Source organism: Panulirus ornatus, chromosome 16 (genome assembly GCF_036320965.1).
Source record: "Panulirus ornatus isolate Po-2019 chromosome 16, ASM3632096v1, whole genome shotgun sequence".
Classification (NCBI taxonomy): domain Eukaryota; kingdom Metazoa; phylum Arthropoda; class Malacostraca; order Decapoda; family Palinuridae; genus Panulirus; species Panulirus ornatus.
The window spans coordinates 33,496,493-33,518,992 of NC_092239.1; the positions used below are offsets into that span (position 1 = coordinate 33,496,493).

At 46.0% G+C, this 22,500-nt stretch overlaps 1 protein-coding gene across 1 annotated transcript in view; it reads right to left on the minus strand.

Moving 5' to 3' along the window:
- Positions 1-22,500, minus strand: part of LOC139754233 (uncharacterized) — a 235,469-nt gene that overhangs the window by 32,479 nt on the left and 180,490 nt on the right. The window contains 1 exon segment of the mRNA XM_071671542.1: positions 7,388-7,493. Within this exon segment, the coding sequence (XP_071527643.1) occupies positions 7,388-7,493 (106 nt within the window).

Consider the following 22,500-nt stretch of genomic DNA (forward strand, 5'->3'; position numbering starts at 1 on the left):
AATGAATGATAAATTGTTTCCACCGCGAACACCTCTCTTTAACATCGCAGTATGAAAAAAAAAATATAATGTTTCACACTGGGATGAAAATGTTTGAAGAAGAGATTGTAGCTATTATAAATTACTTTACTACGAACAATCAATTGAGGAAGGAGAGGTTGCAAATCACCCCTAACTCATCAGATGAGAATGATCACCTCACGTACATACAGACAAACTCCCCCCGGGCACCCGCACGCAATACGCACTATCCAATCAGCGTAATATAGTGTGTTAAATTCACATCCAGACCCCATCATGTCCTTCAAAAGTGGATATGAAAATCCACTTTAATTGCACGTCTTATTTTTATGTTAGCTGAGCCGGCACGGGCAATTGAGGCCCTAATTAACACTATATCTATCTATCTATCTATCTATCTATCTATATATATATATATATATATATATATATATATATATATATATATATATATATATCCTAGCTTGAGCCAGGTACCCATTTCATATCGACCATCCCCCCGGGGTGGATGAACAGCTTGGTTGACTGTGGACCGATTGCCGCAACCAGGATTCGAACGACACCAGTGCGTCGGGTCATCTATAATCACAGAGGCGGCTTTTGACCAACTACCGCCGACATCAAGTGTAGGTGTGTGAGGCTGGGTCACCAAACACGTTCTACCGAGGGTTATGAGGTCAGGCGAGGTCACCAGCTGACCCCCTGCTAAGGACGACGTCATTAAACATGACCTCGGGGTCACAACAAGCACGGCTCTACGACCATCTGGGTAGGCGGGCGAGGCCGTTCATACCTCTACTTCATGTCGTACGCAACGATCCTACAGGGTCGTGCCTAATGGTCTTACAGGCAGTTCCAAGGGTCGTACCGGTAGTTCGGACCGAAAGGGGTCGTCCCGCCGAGATCCAAAGGAGAGGTCGTACACCGCCGCGTCGTGGGGAACGGGGTCGTAGAGCGTCGCCCTCGAGGTCTTTCCATGTGCTTAACGGGTCGTTATCAAGCACGGGGAGGGGGAGGGGGGAGGAAGGGAGGAAGGGGGGGTTAAAGACGAGGTCCTTGACCAACATGACCCCGTGACATTCGCGTCCCGGGACACACGCTCATGTATTATTCACCTCCCAGGACCGACGGCGTCGGGGTAGTGACAGGGTTCGAAACCAAACCCACCCCCCTCCTCTCAGTGTTAACCCCACCGGGGGGGGGGGATCTCTCTCCCCAATCCCCCCTGGCGTGGCCACTAAGGGGGGGGGGGGGGAGACTTGTCTCACTCAACCTAACGCGTAGAGCAGGTGATCCAATCACACGTCCGCGAGATCAAAACACCCAATCTATCCACCGAGATTAGAATCTATCTTACGATCATTCTTTCCCTGAAGGGGAAATATCAACCAAAATATATCAAAAAATATACAGCCAAAGTTTTAAAACCAATGATATAAAACTGAATCAATAAAATGTATAAATACAAATACAGCTGTATAAATGCATAAATACAAATACAACTGTATAAATGTATAAATAGAAATATAACTATAAATGTATAAATAGAAATACAACTGTATAAATGTATAAATACAAATACAACTGTATAAATGTATAAATAGAAATACAACTGTATAAATGTATATATAGAAATACAACTGTATAAATGTATAAATAGAAATACAACTGTATAAATGTATAAATACAAATACAACTGTATAAATGTATAAATACAAATACAACTGTATAAATGTATAAATACAAATACAACTGTAAAATACAAATACTACCGTATAAATGTATAAATACAAATACAACTGTATGAATAAAATGTACAAATAAAATTGCGAATCTAAAATACAAATTTGATGTTATATACACACTCACTTCCCACCGCAGGAGTTCCTTCTGTCTTTACGAGGTTCCTGCGGCTCCCAGGAAGCTAGCCACGTCCACCAGTCGGGACCACAGGCTGTAAAGCGTTGCCATGTTGCGTGTGAGTCTATGTGTCTAGATCCAGTTCATTCACACAAGCAAATAGAAAGTGATCTCAAGTCTTAACACACAAACTGTAAGACTGGACACGAAGGTGACGAAATTGTGGCCTTAGGTTTACAAGAACACAATCTTGTCACCTGCGTGTCCAATGTTACAAGTCTTCGCAACAAAGATCTTTGTAAGGCTACGAGAAGATAACCTTATTAAAGTTTATGACACCAAGGCTATCCCAAGGCAGTCCGAACCGAATTCATTCTTCGCCACTCCACCACGAGAAGGTGGGTGCTCGTGCTCCACATACCTTCAGTAACATTCGTCCCGTCAAACACATCAGTCAAATATACATTTTATTGTGTGTATATATATAAATACACAAAGCGGTGGGAGTACAGCCGTGCAGAAGAGGGACTGTGATGATGTTAATTGCTGTTGGTCCTCTGGCGCATCAATACGCCACCCATATCCTCTCACACAATATTGCTCTTTCACACAGCGAGAGAATGTATGAACAAAACTGGCCATTGAAAAAAAAAAAGGGGCCAAAAGCACCTCTTTCACCAACTGTGGCTTCAAGAGACTACACATTATATGTAAATCAACCAAATGACAATCGTGGCTTTATGATCCGATTCTTCTTCTTTCGTATTCAGCCTCTATACCAGAAGGTCTATAGATTCGACTCTCTTAACACTGGTCGTATCTTTTTACACCCTCTATCATCTTCACATCGTAGTAGCGTTTCATTTAACATTCGAAACAATTTTCGACTTTGTCTACGCTAAATGGCTCGGAAAAAAAAATATGCCGCCAGAACTCACCCGCTGGCCAACCAATTTACATCCAGTTTTCCTCTGGGACTGGCTGATGGCGCGAACTGTGACGGTAATTCTTCTCCAAAGTTTCGCAATTTAGCGATCATAATCACCGGCTTCAGCAACTCCCGAGCAGCGACAGCTTCAAAGTCCATACCCTGCAACGCCCGATGTTGGGTAAGCCTCAAGGGTTTCTGGGAGTTTGAAAATCTCTTTTTTCTTTTCTCTTCCGTCCGCACGACCTTAAGGCTCAAGTCAAAGGCCAGGGCCATTGTTTGCAAAGGGGTCGTACCGTCGAGCTCAATGGTTCGTACCGTCGGGCTTCAAGGGTCGTACCGTCTGGCTTTCTAGGTCGTACCGTCTGGCTTCAAGGGTCGTACTGTCGAGCTCAGGGGTTCGTACCATCTGGCTTCAAGGGTCGTACCGTCTGGTTACCAGGATCGTACCACCTGGCTTCAAGGGTCGTAGCGTCGAGCTCAAGGGTCGTACCGTCGAGCTCAAGGGTTCGTACTGTCTGGTTTGAGGGGTCGTACCGTCTGGCTTGAGGGGTCGTACCGTCTGGCTTGAGGGGTCGTACCGTCCGGCTTTAAGGGTCGTACCGTCTGGCTACCAAGGTCGTACCGTGTGGCTTCAAGGGTCGTTCCATTGTGCTCAGGAGACCCATAGATACAAGGGTTACCAACTCAATCTAGAAGAACCTCTCAGCTCACGAAAATTCCACAGGGAGAAGCAGAAAGATACTCTTTTTCTTCAGACAACATTAAAAAAGTTATCTTTTTCTTAGATCTAATCTACTGTAGGATGTGGAAATGATCAAAAACCACCTCCAAAATAATCATTTCTCACTTCTGGCTCACTATGACTCAGAATGGCAATCCACAGACATCAATTACTCGATTAATCGAAACTCGATAGAAAACGTTTAACGGGTGTTCCCATCCCAATTCTCCCCCCTCCCCCCAAACCTATGACGCCCCCTGGGTGCGTGAGCAGTTGCCATCCAGTCAGCCAATCAGTCAGTCCAGTGACTGACACGGGTGGGACAAGCCATTATTCCACCACAACAGTCCTTGATCAACCTCCGCCAAACTTCGCGATCATTAAACCATCCATTGCATCCGCTGGGTTCAGACCCCCACGAGTCTACAGGCCTCTGTCTGGGGCCAGTAAGGGCTGTTTCAACTTGTGGCAAAACCACTTACGATATCTGGTTGGATACACGACTACTCCACCAGGTTACGCGGTAGATAACTCTTTGCATCACTCCTGAAGTTGTGGGTTCTGTCACTCCACTGGAAGAGTGACGTCCCGTCCGGAAGAGTGACGTCCCGTCCGGAAGTGACGTCACGTGCGGTTAGAGTGACGTCAAGCCCGCAAGACGACCGCTGGCTGGATTGTGGCACAAAGTCGCTGACTACGGCTGCCAATTCATCTTATCTCCTTCGCAGAAACGTTGCCTTTTAAGCCTTCATGGTCTATGCTGTGGCAGTCGCCTCAAATCCAACCCTCCTCCCTCCCCTTCCCTCACCACCTTAGAGAAAAAAGAGAAAGAGAAAGACTCTCTCATTGAACGTGGCTTTAAGTAAACCTAGTCGCAATAATGGCCAACATTATCATTTATGAATATCGTTAAGTCATTTATGACTAATGATTTCCGCTGTGATACGCGCGCGCGCGCGAGCCTGTGGTGGACTATGGTACACAAAATTATCTCCATTGTCATGATCACGAATTTCCCTCTCTCTCTCTCTCTCTCTCTCTCTCTCTCTCTCTCTCTCTCTCTCTCTCTCTGTAAAGCCTTGCTATAAATAATAATAAAAAGAAATAATGAGAAATTCGGTCAATACACCTTACTTTGCCCCTTCCAACCAAAGTCTGCAGGAATGTAGAGAGGTCTGTGTTCACCTCTAGCCTCCCTCCCTCACATTTAAGTACCCCTCACACACCACTAGTACGCAGAAAACGAGTGCCACACACATATAAATATAATTAAGGAGATAACTGACCTTTAATACGACTTGGATAAATGATAAAAAAATAAATAATTCTTGGGCACCAGAACACACTGCTATAGCAGGCAGGTGGCATAACAGCTTCTTCGTCCCTGATGTGTATTAAGTATACATCAAGCGTTTGTTTCAAGCGGAACTCGACCAAATGAACCTCTCTGTTTCCCACTACGGCGAGCAAGCGCCTTCCTTCTAGGCTTTTGAGTGAAAAATTACTTTCATCTCTGATTTCATGACGCAAGCTACTTCACTGCTTCATTCTCAGTTTCACGGTACACTTACAGTATACAATATACAATGTAAAACATGCATATACAGTATACAATATGAAAAATACAATATACAATGTAAAACATGCATATACAGTATACAATATGAAAAATACAATATATAATGTAAAACATGCATATACAGTATACAATATGAAATATACAGCATACAATGAAAAACATGCATATACAGTATACAATATGAAACATACAGCATACATACAATGTAAAACATGCATATACAGTATACAATATGAAACATACAGCATACAATACAATGTAAAACATGCATATACAGTATACAATATGAAACATACAGTATACAATACAATGTAAACATGCATATACAGTATACAATATGAAACATACAGCATACAATACAATGTAAAACACGTTCATTCCCGATGACACCTTATGAAAAACCCCCCACTAATGTAACCAATGACGTCACAGTAAAATAACCACAGTTGAATAAATTTCTTTTTCCAGAGATTCGGTCAAAAACATTTGACCGACAGCATTCGCTGAAGCATTACACACACAATTACTTATTTTTTTTCTCTATGTATTTCGAAAGCTTGTTGTCATTTGCTGGTTATATATAAATTCATATGTCTTGTTTTTCCCGTTAGAAAATAATAATTCTGAGGTACACTACATACAAAGGAATATCTGAAATAAATCACATTCGACAGTGTTTGGTTTACAGAGAGACTACATCCCCACGGTGTATTAATGGACCAAACGACTCTTAAGATATGCCCCTCAATTTCTTCTCACATAAATAAATATATATTCCTTATCTTGAACCCTCCAAATCAATCTACGACAGAACAAATACAAAAATAAACCATCTTGAACCCTCCAAATCAATCGTCTTAGAACAAATACAAGAATAAACCACATTATACCTTATTATAATATTCAAACTCAACAGAGTTATTCAAATATATCTAGACGAGATAGCCAAACGTTCGTACACTCTGACATTACACACTAGACTGCTCATGTGGGCAAATTCACAAATGGAAATTACGTTCGTCATTTCATCTGGATGTGAGATATCATAATCATGCATTATTCACCGAGGGTAAACATATCGTACGTCTGGCGCCTTGGAAGTCGTTAGGTTTCTCGTGTTTTATCTCTGGCGTCTCTAATTTAGCTTATCATATGCAAGAGGAAGGGGATGAATGGCACGCTATCAAGTGTTACGGTCCACAAACTCCATTTAAGTAATGGGAGGTAATTGATGTTTGAGGTTGATCATGTCCATATGATTATTGTGGAGGTACATATGATATTAGGAACGTACTGATGTGTGGCCCCTGGCTTGTAAGTGATCAATATCATCTTGATAAAAGAAGGACGATATATGTAAAGAGGATGAACTGTCTCATGTCTGACGAAGGTGTTCACGATTCTTCACATGATGATGGCGGCCCTCATGACCCTGGCGATCGAGAGACAATGAAAACTTTGAACAACATCTACAACACGAGGAGGAGGAGGAGGAGGAGGAGGAGGAGGAGGAGGAGGAGGAGGAGGAGGAGGAGGAGGAGGAGGAGGAGGAGGAGGAGGAGGGAGGGGGGAGGGGAGGAGGGAGAGGACGAGGAGGAGGAGGAGGGGGACGAGGAGGAGGAGGATGAAGAAGAATAGGAGAAGAAGGAGGATGATGAAAAAGAGGGGAAGGAGGAAGAAGAGGAGAAGGAGGAGGAGGAGGAGGGGGGGAGGAGGAGGAAGAGGAGAAGGAGGAGGAGGAGGAGGGGGGGGGAGGAGGATGAAGAAGAAGAAGAGGAGAAGGGAGGAGGAGGAGGAGGGGGGGGGGGGAGGAGGATGAAGAAGAAGAGGAGAAGGAGGAGGATGATGAAAAAGAGGGGGAGGAGGAAGAAGAGCAGGAGGAGGAGGAGGATGAAGAAGAGGAAGAGGAGGAGGCTAAATCTCTTCTATCCAGCCAGCCAGACGCGAGGGGAGGGTTGGGTTCCCAGCCTGAACACGGACTCCGTCGTCCCCCCAGCCACCTCCAGCGTAGGAGTCCTACACACGATCTGCCGGGCCACAGCTGCAACTTAATGCCCACCGTGGGATAAGCTGTGTGTAAAGTACTTACCTCACAACCACCGCTCGTCACTCCCAAAACCTCACGTCCAAGATGAGAGAGAGAGAGAGAGAGAGAGAGAGAGAGAGAGAGAGAGAGAGAGAGAGAGAGAGAGAGAGAGAGAGAGAGAGAGAGAGAGAGAGAGAGAGACCTGGCATCCCCCGACCCTCCTACCCTCGCCATGCAGCCAAGACTTACCTGGACCAGCTTGTTTGCATCCATGAGGCCAAAGGTCAACATCTCGCGGGTCAGGACCCCCATCACAGTGTAGAACTCGTCGGCAGAATGAACCTCCAGGATCCGTCTGTGTGGGAGAGGAGTGAGAGAGAGGTGAGCAGTCGTGGTGGGAGAGTGGAGTGAGAGGTGAGCAGTCGTGGTGGAAGAGTGGAGAGTGAGAGGTGAGCAGTTGTGGCGGGAGAGTGGAATGAGAGGTGAGCAGTTGTGGTGGGAGAGTGGAGTGAGAGGTGTGAGCAGTAGTGGTGGGAGAGTGGAGTGAGAGGGGGGGCAGTTGTGGTGGGAGAGTGGAGTGAGAGGTGTGAGCAGTAGTGGTGGGAGAGTGGAGTGAGAGGTGAGCAGTAGTGGCGGGAGAGTGGAGTGAGAGGTGTGAGCAGTAGTGGCGGGAGAGTGGAGTGAGAGGTGTGAACAGTAGTGGTGGGAGAGTGGAGAGAGAGAGAGAGGTGATGGAGGTGATCATGAGGGGGGAGGAAGAGGCACGGTGATGGAGGTAATCATGAGGGAGGTTATGAGAGAGGTTAACTGTCCAGACAGAGTGGGGGAAATGGGGATAATGGTGATGGGAGCACACGGAGGCAGCAGCAGCAAAAGCCTGTGGCGTATACTCCTACTAGATTGAAAGTTTACGTAAGCGAATGCGAGAGTGGGGGGGGGGGATATACACAACGGGTGTACGTAAACTAAGAGACTTGAGGGTAAACTTGTTTATGGAGGGACTTCAAGGTAAACTTCTCCAAGCTGGAGCAGAGTTATCAAACTTACATACCGTGTGAGGCATGATAAGTCTGGTGTGCACCACTTGACGGCATGTGTGTTTATGTAGTTGCATATGTAAACTGTGCAGGGAGGGCGTTTAACACTCACTGGACCATCGTCTCATATTCACTTTCATACAACTTTCAAGACTTCTGTATGTGTGTGTGTGTGTGTGTGTGTGTGTGTGTGTGTGTGTGTGTGTAAGGAAGAATGATAAGCGTTTCTGGAGCTGCACTGTGGGTGTAGATGTGGAGTGTGTACCAGAGGAGTGTGTGCTGGGGACATGCCAAACACTCACACACTTCCAAAACGCACTTAGAACCCTTCTTTACACACACACACACACACACACACACACACGACATCTGGTGAACGAATGGTCCCCGGCAACGTGCGACGGTCGTGCAGCCAAACACTTTTATGGTCGCGGGAGTCACACAATGTTTGGATTTCCCCCAGAAACTTTTTGGGGGTACACACCAACCCTCTCTTGGGGGGAGGGGGGGGGGGGGTACTCCACCCGCGGTCACGTGGATGTTGGCCAAGAAGTTTGGCTGAAGTCGACCCAAAAAAAAAAAAAAACTGTCGGAGGAGCAGAGTGACCTCCCCATGTCACTGAACTGAGGATCATCTACTCAACTTCCTTCTCGTTTTCCTCCCAGTCCATCTACACCTCTTGGCCTCGCCTCCCTCCCTCCCTCCTCCTCCTCCTCCTCATCTAAACCACACGACAAAACCACTTCCACTTCAGACAAGAGCGTGCAAGATCATCCCCCACTCTCCCTTACCACACTATCAAGAGGCATTCGACACACGGGTGTCCTCCCCCACCCACTACAAATACCATCTGGATCTCGTCCAACGGTTAGAGATGCAAGTCCTGGATCACCCCTCCACCCTCACCTCCTGCCAACTGAGATCAAACGCCCCCGGGTTGCACTTCAACGGTAATTGGCAGAATGTGAATATGTGAAGACTAATTTTTTTTGTTTTTTGTAGCAACTCTCAATACCCTAAGGGCTTTCTTTTCATCTATTTTCTCCATACTTTCACACTTCTGACTGCAATTAATTCAATACATAGTTAATTGCTTTTACTGATGAAGGAGATTCAGTGACTCGTCTGATGTGACTGGTTTGAGAATGATCACAGATTCGACACTAATTCGCACATGACACTGACTGTATTCTACGACAACTGTGATATGGGATGTGTCATCCGAGACACCGAAGATACATATCCTATATTCTTTCCTTACAATAAGTTTGCACTAGATTACTATCCCTATTGCTCCTCTATAGGAGAAGGGGCATCCCTATTGCTCCTCTATAGGAGAAGGGGCTTCATCAAACTGGAAGAATGAACTTCTACACTTGTATAGGCAAGAGGTAAAGTATGGCACGAATTTCTGAACGTTTTACAAAGCAAAACATAATCCGGGAAACCTATTGCTTGACGCAGGATGAAAATATAACCAAAAGTCACCTCAAAGGAGAGAAAATTAGAGTTAACTTCAACAGAATCACGGCATTGAATGGGATCTCTCTCTGTAGGCGACTAGGACCATGGGATCTCTCTCTGTAGACGATTGGGACCATGGGATCTCTCTCTGTAGACGACTGGGACCATGGGATCTCTCTCTGTGGACGACTGCGACCATGGGATGTCTCTCTGTGGACGACTGGGACCATGGGATCTCTCTCTGTGGACGACTGGGACTATGGGATCTCTCTCTGTGGACGACTGGGACCATGGGATCTCTAACTGTGGACCACTAGGACCATGGGATCTCTCTCTGTGGACGACTGGGACCATGGGATCTCTCTCTGTGGACGACTGGGACCATGGGATCTCTCTCTGTGGACGACTGGGACCATGGGATCTCTAACTGTGGACCACTAGGACCATGGGATCTCTCTCTGTGGACGACTGGGACCATGGGATCTCTCTCTGTGGACGACTGGGACCATGGGATCTCTCTCTGTGGACGACTGGGACCATGGGACCTCTCTCTGTGGACGACTGGGACCATGGGATCGCTCTCTGTGGACGACTGGGACCATGGGATCTCTCTCTGTGGACGACTGGCTCAGCCTACTGGGGATTAATCATTTGGATCTAGGTTTCTGGTCGTTACGTATCCTCCAGCATCCGTGCCCTTATAACCCTAGCGCAGGCGGATGACTTCCAATTAATAACAGAAAGCAATGACTAAACTGGAGGAAAGGCGTGACAAGTGGCGGGCAATTACGACGACATACACGAACCGTTAAGGCTTTGCGTCTCACACGAATTCTCTTCGATGCACCAAACACACTCAGCGACATTACCAAAGCTGCTCAAACAAGATTGAAACTTACGATGAGAATAAAACCTCGTATGTGGTTTATATAAAATGGCCATCCTCTCTATCACAAATTTTCCCTATCAACATAATTTCTCCCCAGAAGAAGGCGGTCCTTCATAGCCCTTTTCCTCCCAGCAGATACGCCGCTGGGAGTGGTGGGTGAGGGAGAGCCTTCTGCTCTACCACTCTGTCTCCATCTATGGTGTTGGGGTTGATAGGAGCCTTCTAGGAGCTCCACTATCTCATCTCCAGCTACAGCGGTGTGTGAGGAGGAGTCTTCAGCTTTACCATCCCGTCTCCATCTACAGCGGTGGGTGATGGCATCATAAGCCTTATGCCTTCACTATTCACCCTCCATCTACATGGATCAGGAAGGCACAAAGACACAAAAAGCCATTGTGCCTTCTATGGCCTGACTAGCGGCCAGATGCCATTGTAGACCATAGGCATTACACACCAAAGCCCAACCTCAGGCTTTCCATAAAAATCAATGAGACAGACCAGGGTAATACGGTCCTGGCCCTTGGCAAGCCTGATGTCTGGGGGAGGGACTTTGAAGCCAGCACGTCACGTCAATGGGTGAAGACTTGCCCTACCACTGGAGCCACAGATCAGGCCCTGTCCAGGGTAATTCGCCACCATTGCCATAGGTGGTATGAGGGAAGGTAATGAGTCCCATATGAGAAAAATGCCCTCCGCCAAAAAATGACGTCGAACGACGAAGGCTAACGAATATGGAAATCATGGATCGCTGTTCCTTCTCAGATGCGTCACATGGAGAAGGAGGTTTGGATCACCCTCGACTGCAAGATGCTGGAGCTCAACATCTTCCAATACTGTGGCTAGCCATCGCATCTGCTGAGGCGTGGTGGAAGCAAATACATCAAGACAAGAGCCGTAAGACACTTCGTTACTGTTCGTAAATTTAGCCACAACAGAACCAGAGGGGGATAACCATGGTTCACCACCCATGAAATGACACTACCTTTTGTGTTGGAATTATCAGAGGTCCGGATGGGGATATATGGTGACCTCCACGACTGGACCAGCGTCAACTGCCTCAGAGAGAGAGAGAGAGAGAGAGAGAGAGAGAGAGAGAGAGAGAGAGAGAGAGAGAGAGAGAGAGAGAGAGAGAGAGAGAGAGCAGCGACATGTCAGTCGCCGCCAGGGGGGGGAGGATCCTACTTTTTACCCTCCGCAGCAAAAGGGTTCGGAAAGCACCACAAAGCGCGGATATGAAGCAAAAGCGCAAAGAGAAAAATGACGTGGAAAAAAACTAAAAGAAAACGGGTGTAAAACAAAAGAGTGCATCCACGCGGGTGGGGGGTGGCAGCAAATACGGATCCACAGCAACGGAAATTAAACCCCGACTCCTCCAGTGTGGAGGATGCACAGCTTAAATGCTGTGTGGTTGAGGGGGGAAAACATAAACGTTCCTTTAGGGATAGTGACTAGTACGGGGACGACGACCACATGTGGAAACATTCGCCACGGTCGCTTCACAAAGCCACAGTGTGGCACGATTTACCAAATCGTCTCCGTTTTCTTCTTCTTCTTCTTCTTTAAGGTAGGTTGAATTCAAGCAACATGCTTGCTTGTTCAGTAGAGTTAAAAGCCCCCACGGAGCGTTCCGTTACGGCGTGTGGGCTGTGCGAGGGGCGCGCGCGCGCGCGCGCGCGAGAGAGAGAGAGAGAGAGAGAGAGAGAGAGAGAGAGAGAGAGAGAGAGAGAGGAAATTAACGGTGACGAGAATACGACTGGGGGGAAAATAAATGCGCGTCGTGGGAATCTCTCATCCTCTCGGCGTTGGTAACAACACCCATCCATCCATCACCGACGGACTCTACATTGCAGACGATTACCGACTGGAAAAGCGCGCCTGGAATCCTTCAAAAGAGATTCCTGACGTCACTATATGCACGAGAGGGAAAACCTTGTATAGACGTTATGATACTGTGACAAGAACGCCCGTATCGTTCCATTATTCTATCGCGGGAGCTTTACGTAAGAGGGAGACACATCTTCTCCAGTCCTCTTTCTCCCTCCTCGGTATGGAAGCGTCAGGGAGACACACACACACGACTGTGCCGTCCAAGGGCGGGAAAAAAAAAGGAAAAAAAAAAAAAACTTTTCGTTTAATTCTGGAAACGATTTCCAGACTCACCTTCTCAGCTCATAGTCGCCTACTGTGAGACGCAGGGGCTACGTAGTCTATCGATGTCCCCTCCTTCTCCCCAGGGCATTAGATGCTTTAAATACCGAAATCACACATCTGAGTAGTTTATATATATATATATATATATATATATATATATATATATATATATATATATATATATATATATATATATATATAAAACACATTGTAAAAACTGCTCTAACACGACTGGCGAACATAAGAACAGGGAAACAGGAAATGACAGGCGAGAAAGATGTTCCTCCCATTTCATCTCTCCTGTTGTGACTTTTGCTTGCCTCTCCTCGCCAGCCGATGCAAAAATGAGGAACGTATGTTTCAATGGGGTCATTACCACCTACAACTCATTCACCTCTACTTCCAAGAGCTCTTAGAAGAAGATTACAACCCAGTTCGACGTACACACAGATACGTGGATCATTTCCCTCCTGTTGCTCGCTAGTGGGTTGGAGACACACGAGCTAAGAGAGAGAGAGAGAGAGAGAGAGAGAGAGAGAGAGAGAGAGAGAGAGAGAGAGAGAGAGAGAGACCTCTCGTACATCCACGTACTAAAGCCTTCTCAATCCCTTCCATTCATGGCTTCCTCCTCTACCTCCTCCTCCTCCTCCTCAACCCGCCGCGCCATTCACCCCATCTTGTTTGCTGGACGTATTGCAATTCCATGCCATTCAACTACACTTTCCAATCCCCATTCAACTCTCTCGAACTTAATCCCTTCCCTCCCACCCCACCCCCACAATAATCCAATTTCTCAACCTCGCCCCCAATTTTTTCCTTGGCTCAGCCATATTTCGCGATCCAATTCGCGCGCTTGTGACGTCCTTAGAAGCACTGCAAAAGCACTTTTGTTGATATCCTTTGCATCCTCCCGCCCTCCAACACACCCCAACATTTAGCCATTCGCAACTTCCTAATTCTCCTTTCTAAAAACACTATCATCTCTAATTCTATTTCTATTCACGTGACCAAGTATATAACAATAATAATAATAATAATAATAATAATAATAATAATAATAATTTTTTTTTTTTTTTTTTTTTATACTTTGTCGCTGTCTCCCGCGTTTGCGAGGTCAATAATAATAACAATAATAATGATAATATCAATAACAATAATATTATCATTATCATTATTGTCATCATTATCAAAAAGTAACAATTTACTTCCACAAATTTGCATATGAAGTTAACTTCAAGGCAGGGGGAAATATATTAAAATAATCTATCTAACTATCTATCTATCTATCTATCTATCTATATATATATATATATATATATATATATATATATATATATATATATATATATATATGAGAGCTCATGAGAGGAGGCGAGACCTGTGATCAGGCAAGGGCGGGCTGGTGGTACACGGGTTCGAGACGCACTGGTCAGAAGCAATTGGGTTGGGGGGAGGTTAGAGGCAGGGGGTTCGACAAGTGTCAGGCATGTGGGGTCAGTAAGACTCATGCAAGACCAGTGCATGGTACATGCACGCAATGGGGGTAGTTGGGTGGCTCATGCACAAGCAATGCATGGCTGGCACAAGCACGCATGGGGAAGTTGGGTGGGGGAAGGAGGTCATGAGGAAATCAAGCAGAGGTCAAACAGAGGTCAAGAGAAGTTATTTTAGGCAGAGGTCGAGTGATATCAGATCGGGTTTAGGCGTTGGTCTTAAATAGCGCCTTTTGAAGTGAGGCCAAGACACCAGGCGGAAGTCCTGAAGAGCCCAAACTGAGGTCAAGCGAGACTGAGCCTAAGGTCAGGGCTTCAGGTTGGGGTCAGTGAAAGACGGAGGGAGGGAGGGAAGGATGGGAGGATCTTGACAGAGACGGATGGTGAGGGAGCAGCCCAAGACACTACTGCAGGAGGGAGGATTCGCTACCAGACACTACTGCAGGAGGGAGGAAACGCTACCAGTCACTACTGCAGGAGGGAGAAGGCGCCACCAGTCACTACTGCAGGAGGGAGGAGGCGCAACCAGTTCGCTACTGCAGGAGGGAGGAGGCGCTACCAGTTCGCTACTGCAGGAGGGAGGAGGCGCTACCAGTTCACTACTGCAGGAGGGAGAAGGCGCTACCAGACACTACTGCAGGAGGGAGGAGGTGCTACCAGACACTACTGGTGGATGGAGGATTCGCTACCAGACACTACTGCAGGAGGGAGAAGGCGCTCCCAGTACACTACTGCAGGAGGGAGGAGGCGCTGGATGGGCAACAAGGTCAGCAGACCGAGTCATTAAAATGATGATAATAAGCAGTTGACTTCAACCGATACAGCCCGTAAACACATGACCCACAGATGCAAGAGTAATAATGTGTAACACTGTACTACTGGACGGTCAGGTGACCTTGAGAAACAACGAATAGGAATCTCCTTCCCTGCTGTATCTCATGACGCGAAAAGGAAGTGGTGGTGGAGGAGATTTTAAGGGAGGTCATTCTTTCAGGGGGAAAACCACGGTCGTTCTCTTAAGGGGAAGGAAGTGGTGAAAATAGTAGACAGCTGGATGTGGAAATAGCAGCGAGGCTTGCGGACGAAAAATGCGCTGCCAAGTGAAGGTTGGGGGTAATGAGTCTTGCAGACCCGGGGCGTTATTTAGGCGTTCAGTGGGGACGAAGTAAAGCAAGCTCACGTCTCACGCTACCTACGCCTCTTCAATCGACTTCAGCAGCAAAAGAGAAGAAGGAAAAAGATAAAAGACTCCTTTTTTTTCAAGTCTTTCTTTCGGGCCTTGCGAAATATGAAAGATACGATACACAGTATACACCACTCTCGTCACACTCTGTCGTTTTTATTCTTTTTTTAAACCACAAAGAAGACGACCGTGCACTTAAGACCTCCGCACCAAGTTCGAAGCTTCCAGTAAGACGGAGGGACAAAGGCGAAGTTCTTTTGCCGACCATCAACTTTGTTACTGCATAAGGTTCTTGTGGGGACTTACTCGAGCTCTTGCTGGAGGAGCAGAAAGAGGAAGAGGAGGAGGAGACAGAAGAGGAGGAGGAGGAGGAGGAAGAAGAGAAAAAGGTGGAGGAAGATAATGGTGAAGAAAGAAAGGGATGGCAGAAGATGAAAAAGAATAGGGCATAGTGACGGATATCTGATGGGGAAGAGTGACGACACGGGAAAGCCAGATAACAGATGGTCTGTGACGAGGTTATCTGCCTGAAGGATAGTAATAGTATCCTACGTTCCTAATGCACATAGATGGAGGCAGTATAAGAAAGCGACAAGGAGACGAGAGATGCAGGTGATCGTGTGGTGGGTAGGAGAAAGACGTAGAACATCCTGGCGGGTAAATGAATCACATGAATGGTATGAGCAAAGACGAATGTTGTTAGTCTGGAAGCTGGATCTGTATCCCCAAGTTACAATCCCTTCCCCCATCTTAGAGGTACAGGAAATTACTTACAAAAGTTTCCTACTTTGGCAGGTAACTCTTCTGAGTGTCCTGCTTGTTCTTCTTTCCCTCGACCAGCCAAGGGCAGTTAATACTGCCTCGATTCAGTCAGTCATTCCAAAAGACAACAAAGTCTCCACGAACTCAAAATCCACTTTTTTTTTTTTTTGTCACGTGTATTGATGAGATGGTTGAACGGAATACATGTGAGATGTTTGCCAGAGGAAACTTCAAGATTCATGAGTCTTGCCGCTTAAAATTCATGAAAATCCCCGAACTCGGTTACACTTCGAGGCTGGTTCTTTTGAGTGACTCAAAAGAGGTTCGCTGTGAAGTCGTTTTCCGCCGGGAAAGGGAAATTACAGGGCGAAGCGGGCGCAGAACACCAACAACATGACCCATGCAAAGGGAAATGCAGTTCTTAGGACTCCGCTTTTGACAGTAGGTTCCTACCCAGCTGACTTGCAGTACTTTGTCAGCCAATTCTTCAGTAGACTTTATTACGTCTCCCTTTGGTCTTAAACGTTCTAAACTAGGTCTGGGCTTGATTGGGGCCTTCCAAACCCTTGACTGGAGCCTCCGACAAAAGACATGTACTGAAAACCTGACAGTACTAAGACAGTAATAGTATCTTACATTACAAATCTATACAGATGGAGAGAGGATATTACATCTGAAGGCCACTTGGTGGGAGATGAGAAAAGCCGGACAAGAGAAGAAGACCTCATGGTCTATGACGGGGTCATTCCTTATCTCAGTGGAGAGAATCAGAGTACTTTAAGAACACGACGGAGAGGCAGGAGTCATTTTCTTGCTCCGTTGACACACCCTTCCTCCCTTTACACAACCCTCCCTCCCTCTCTCTCTCTCTCCTTCCCTCGACTCCCGTAAACTACGCCCTGGAGGGGGAGGCCAGGCGACCAAAGGGGGAGGAGAAAAAAAAGCACTTGGCCTCCGGTATCAAGGCTGGAGGAGCAACAAGGAGAAGGGGAGGGGGTGGTGATGGCATCCACGGCCGAGCAGTTTAAAGCCTTCCTCTGAATAGAACCCAAAATGGAAACACTTGATTGGTATTTCTTTTCAGGGGAAAGTAACCCGGTGGAGGGACTTCCCCAGGTTGCCCGAGGCAATAGGTGGGGAGACGTGGGGTGTGTGGAGGGTGGGATGTAGTAAAGCTGATGGTGAGGGGGGTGGGTGAGGTGGATGAAAACGGACCCGGTGGATCAAGAGGAGTGTGGTGGACGAAGTGGAGGGGCGTGGATTACGAGAGGTGTGGTGGGCCAAGAGGGGGAACGCTGTGGATCAGGAAGGACGTGGTGGATCAAGAGGAGCGTGGTGGATCATGAAGGACGAGGTGGATCAAACTCCGTAAGGTGAAGGGCATTTCCTCTCTCTTTCCCATCGACACGACGAATTTCTTCGTTGCCTCACCACAACACCCGGCCTCTTCAGCGTTAACTTCCCTACATTCACCAAACCATCTTAATTCGCATCTTTCCTCTCTTAACCTTCTCATCCTCATACTATTGTTTTACACTACAATGTAGAGAATGTCAGGTCATATTAATCCCGTAGCTTCAATACTGTGCTCCACTAAGGAGTTAGGAAAGATGGGCTTCTCCAAGGCGGAAAAAGGTCTTGGTCCCTCAAACCGAGAATGTACTCCACTTCGTGTTCGGCGAACGGGTGATGCACCTTCGAATGACTCCTCACTCGAGCAGGTGGAGAGCCCCCATGTCCAACCTTAATTTCTGACTCGCACAACATGAATGACCACGGAATGAACAAGCGCATGGGGCGTGCGCATGGGGCGTGCGCGCGGGCTGCCCAGTCAGTGACATGTTCTTGAAATCTTCAGTATAGATGCTTTTCGGTACGCTGAATACGAATCTGTGGTTAAAACCCAAAAATTCGTGTAATTAGTCGAATAATTAGCATACTAATTTCAAAATTAATTTTAGGAGTAATTAAAGGCATTAATAGTGCGAAATGCTGTCATTTGACTAGAAATCCTTAATCGGCATGTAAAATAACATCTATTTCCAGATTTTCATTAAAATCTGAAGTTGAAAATCTGAGCAAAATATTTGGATTTTTCTTGATTTTTTTCAGAAAATGGATTTTCTTGAAATTTTCAGCACAGATGCTTTTCAGTATACTGAATACGAATCTGTGGTTAAAACCCAAAAATTCCTGTAATTAGTCGAGTAATCAGCATACTAATCTTATTATAATTAATTTTAGGAGTAATTAAAGGCATTAATAGTGCTCAGACGTTTCACGGGTAATCTTATATATTAACTCGTCCAGTCCTTCCTTATCGAATCTTGTGGCTGTGTGGGGGATATTTCAGTTCAGAGGAAAAAGACTTTCTTGGTAGCTTTTCAGAGAGAGCATTATAGTACGGTGGCGTATCCTTGTACCTATATCCAAAAATCAGATGGCATCAACCTCCATTGTGTTATATATATATAACTCCTCTCTGCTATGCTTACAAGATGCCAAATCTTGTGGATCTGAGTAAATAATGAGAGAGTTCTTAACCCTCACGAAACATGCGCAGAAGATACGTTGTCATTCACTGCGCACGCTCGGCTACTTCGCCACTATTCACACTAATAGTCTTATGCTTCTGGGCAGGTCTCCTATTTTACAAAGGTTGGAAATTTGGTTTGACACCAGTAACCATCCTAACTCTCTCTCTCTCTCTCTCTCTCTCTCTCTCTCTCTCTCTCTCTCTCTCTCTCTCTCCTAGAGTGCATTATGCTGGAACTCGGATCACCAATACCTCGATGTACGCATCAGAATAAAAAAAAAATCTGTTTTCGGGAAAAAAAAAGAAGTCCCGCCTTAAAGTCGTATCTGCCGTTTTCTTTACTTTTCGTGTGTTCGCCTTCCGATCTTTTATCTGAGGTGCCTTTTGTTGTGGCTCGCTTGTGAATGTGGCCAGGGACCGTCCTCAGTCCCAGGGTAACCTTTCTTTTTTTTTTTTTAAAGAAAACGTTGCGTGGGTGAGACCCGATGGAATAAAGGCGGGTTTCCCAGAGCGCCAGTGGCGCTGTGGACATTTATTTTTCTCCTGCCAGTGACAGTGGAAGGAGCTGTTTGGGATGTGTTTTGTCCCATACATAGGATGAGGTCTGAAAGAGGTTGGCCCTTCGACATCCCGCGTCGCGTCTTCTTTTAAAGTTATTTCGTTTTCTGTATGTAATCCACACTCCCCATCACACGGCCCCGATCCCTGTCTATTTCAGGGAAATGACTAAGACAGACACTGTCAAATACAATAAAAAATCTTGGAAGACAATAGCCACTGTCTGCCTTAGGCTCATAGCCCATATTTCAGGTATAATCTTTTCTACGCTCCTTTGGACCTTCTCTAGTAGATCTATGTCTCTTTTAGTACGGCTGACCAACCTGGGGATATGTACAAGTTGTACATACTGATATGTACAAGTTGTAAATATGCTTTCTACATCTACTGAAACATGTACTTGAAGGTAACGCTGAAAATCATCAGTCTCCTAATGTCTCCTTCTTGTGAGAGACTGGTTATGGTGTCATCTCTAAGCACCTTCCCACATGCAAATCCCTTTAGGTTGTCTCAAGATGAGAACTCATAATCCAGCCATGATACACCATTTCCCATCTTCATCAACTCTAGTCATGTTGAATGTCACGGCTCATTCACGTTCCCCAACCAAAGCTGGAGCCTTTGCAGATCTCTCTGTTGATTGCTGCCATTCTGGACATTCTTTACTTCTCCCATAACTTTAGCATCGTCCATGTATTCAAGGTATGATCTAAACGTCCTCGGCAACTACATACATCCATACATCAAGGCTAACAGTGGTATTCAACAAGACCGTTGACATAGGCAATGATTTACTAATCATAGTTGTCTAAAACTACCGTATGATTCGTTACAGACTTGATACAATACTTCGCTTCAAGTCCATGACTGACATTATTTAAGACTCGGTTATATTCAAAGTTTCGAAACATCTGTATGTCCTTCTACTCTTACCACACCACTCTGAGAGTCTGTTTTCTTCCACTCTCACAAACAGCCTCGTTAGGACTTAGTGGTTTCGTGCTGTTTCAATTCCTTTGACCAGAGTCTTGCCCTCCCACGTTTCTCTCACTATACCACCTTCCTTTCTCAAGTACTGCGTTCCATTCTGCGTTCCTCTTCTACCCTTCCTGTTCCACGTTCCTTTCTCCAGTACCATGGTCCATTCTGCATCCCTCTCCTACCCTCCCTGTTCCACGTCCCTTTCCCCAGTACCATGGTCCATTCTGCGTCCCACTGCCTCCCTTCTCGCACCAACACCCCCTTGTTCCAGCACATCACTGGAGCCTTGTGACAGAAGGGACAAAAGTAATGTCTCACAAGGAGAATGGTGCCAGCCTTGAGCTGCTGTCGGTCTGACGTCTTACACACACTTAGAGAGAGAGAGAGAGAGAGAGAGAGAGAGAGAGAGAGAGAGAGAGAGAGAGAGAGAGAGAGAGAGAGAGAGCCACGCAGGTAGTTATATTTAGTCTCGTAATTTTCACCGCGGTGAAGGAAGTCTTTGGCGCCAAAGTGCTAAACGTCCGCTGTAAAGACATGTCCTCCAATCTTCCCTCTTTCATCTCAGGGTCTTGGGAGAGGAGGAGGACCTTTTTTTTTTTTTAAGACTCTCTTCCGCTGTCTCGCAATCCTGGGTGTGAAAGAGAAGTGTTTACGACTCTCACTTCAAAGACCGAATGAGCAAAGTAAACGAGAGGGGCTTGGAAGGGATCTCAATAGCCACCGACATCCAACACTGTGTGATATTACTGGTCGGTATACGTCTAGGCCAACTGGAATGATCAAGATGTTATACGTGAAGAATACACTTCAGTGGAATGGAACCCAGACGGCATCAGATCACTTGGATCTTACCCAAACAGCGACATATCTCTTGGATCTTACCCAAACAACAACAGATCACTTGGATCTTACCCAAACAGCATCAGATCACTTGGATCTTACCCAAACAGCGACAGATCACTTGGATCTTACCCAAACAGCGACAGATCACTTGGATCTTACCCAAACAACAACAGATCACTTGGATCTTACCCAAACAGCGACATATCTCTTGGATCTTACCCAAACAGTGACAGATCACTTGGATCTTACCCAAACAGCGACAGATCACTTGGATCTTACCCAAACAGCGACAGATCACTTGGATCTTACCCAAACAGCATCAGATCACTTGGATCTTACCCAAACAACAACAGATCACTTGGATCTTACCCAAACAGCGACAGATCACTTGGATCTTACCCAAACAACAACAGATCACTTGGATCTTACCCAAACAGTGACAGATCACTTGGATCTTACCCAAACAACAACAGATCACTTGGATCTTACCCAAACAGTGACAGATCACTTGGATCTTACCCAAACAGTAACAGATCACTTGGATCTTACCCAAACAGCGACAGATCACTTGGATCTTACCCAAACAGCGACAGATCACTTGGATCTTACCCAAACAGTAACAGATCACTTGGATCTTACCCAAACAGTAACAGATCACTTGGATCTTACCCAAACAGCGACAGATCACTTGGATCTTACCCAAACAGTAACAGATCACTTGGATCTTACCCAAACAGTAACAGATCACTTGGATCTTACCCAAACAGCAACAGATCACTTGGATCTTACCCAAACAGTAACAGATCACTTGGATCTTACCCAAACAGTAACAGATCACTTGGATCTTACCCAAACAGTAACAGATCACTTGGATCTTACCCAAACAGTAACAGATCACTTGGATCTTACCCAAACAGTAACAGATCACTTGGATCTTACCCAAACAGTAACAGATCACTTGGATCTTACCCAAACAGTAACAGATCACTTGGATCTTACCCAAACAGCGACATATCTCTTGGATCTTACCCAAACAACAACAGATTACTTGGATCTTACCCAAACAGTGACAGATCACTTGGATCTTACCCAAACAGCGACAGATCACTTGGATCTTACCCAAACAACAACAGATCACTTGGATCTTACCCAAACAGCAACAGATCACTTAGATCTTACCCAAACACCGACAGATCACTTGGATCTTACAAAATTATTCGCCACAGCAGAAGACACCGGAGTCTTCGCGCCTATAGCTGAGGAGACTTCATGTACGGGAAGGGAGGGACGAACCTACTTTAAGGCGAGGATGTGGGAACCCGGCCGGCTGCTGCTGCTGCTGGTATATATGGTCTAGCATGACAGGGGAGGATTTACATACAGCTGGTGTGAGTAAAATTGAGCGGAGCTACTCGCAGGAGAAGGTGTTGGGGCGGCTTGTTCGCTGGGCTACGTGGCTGGGAC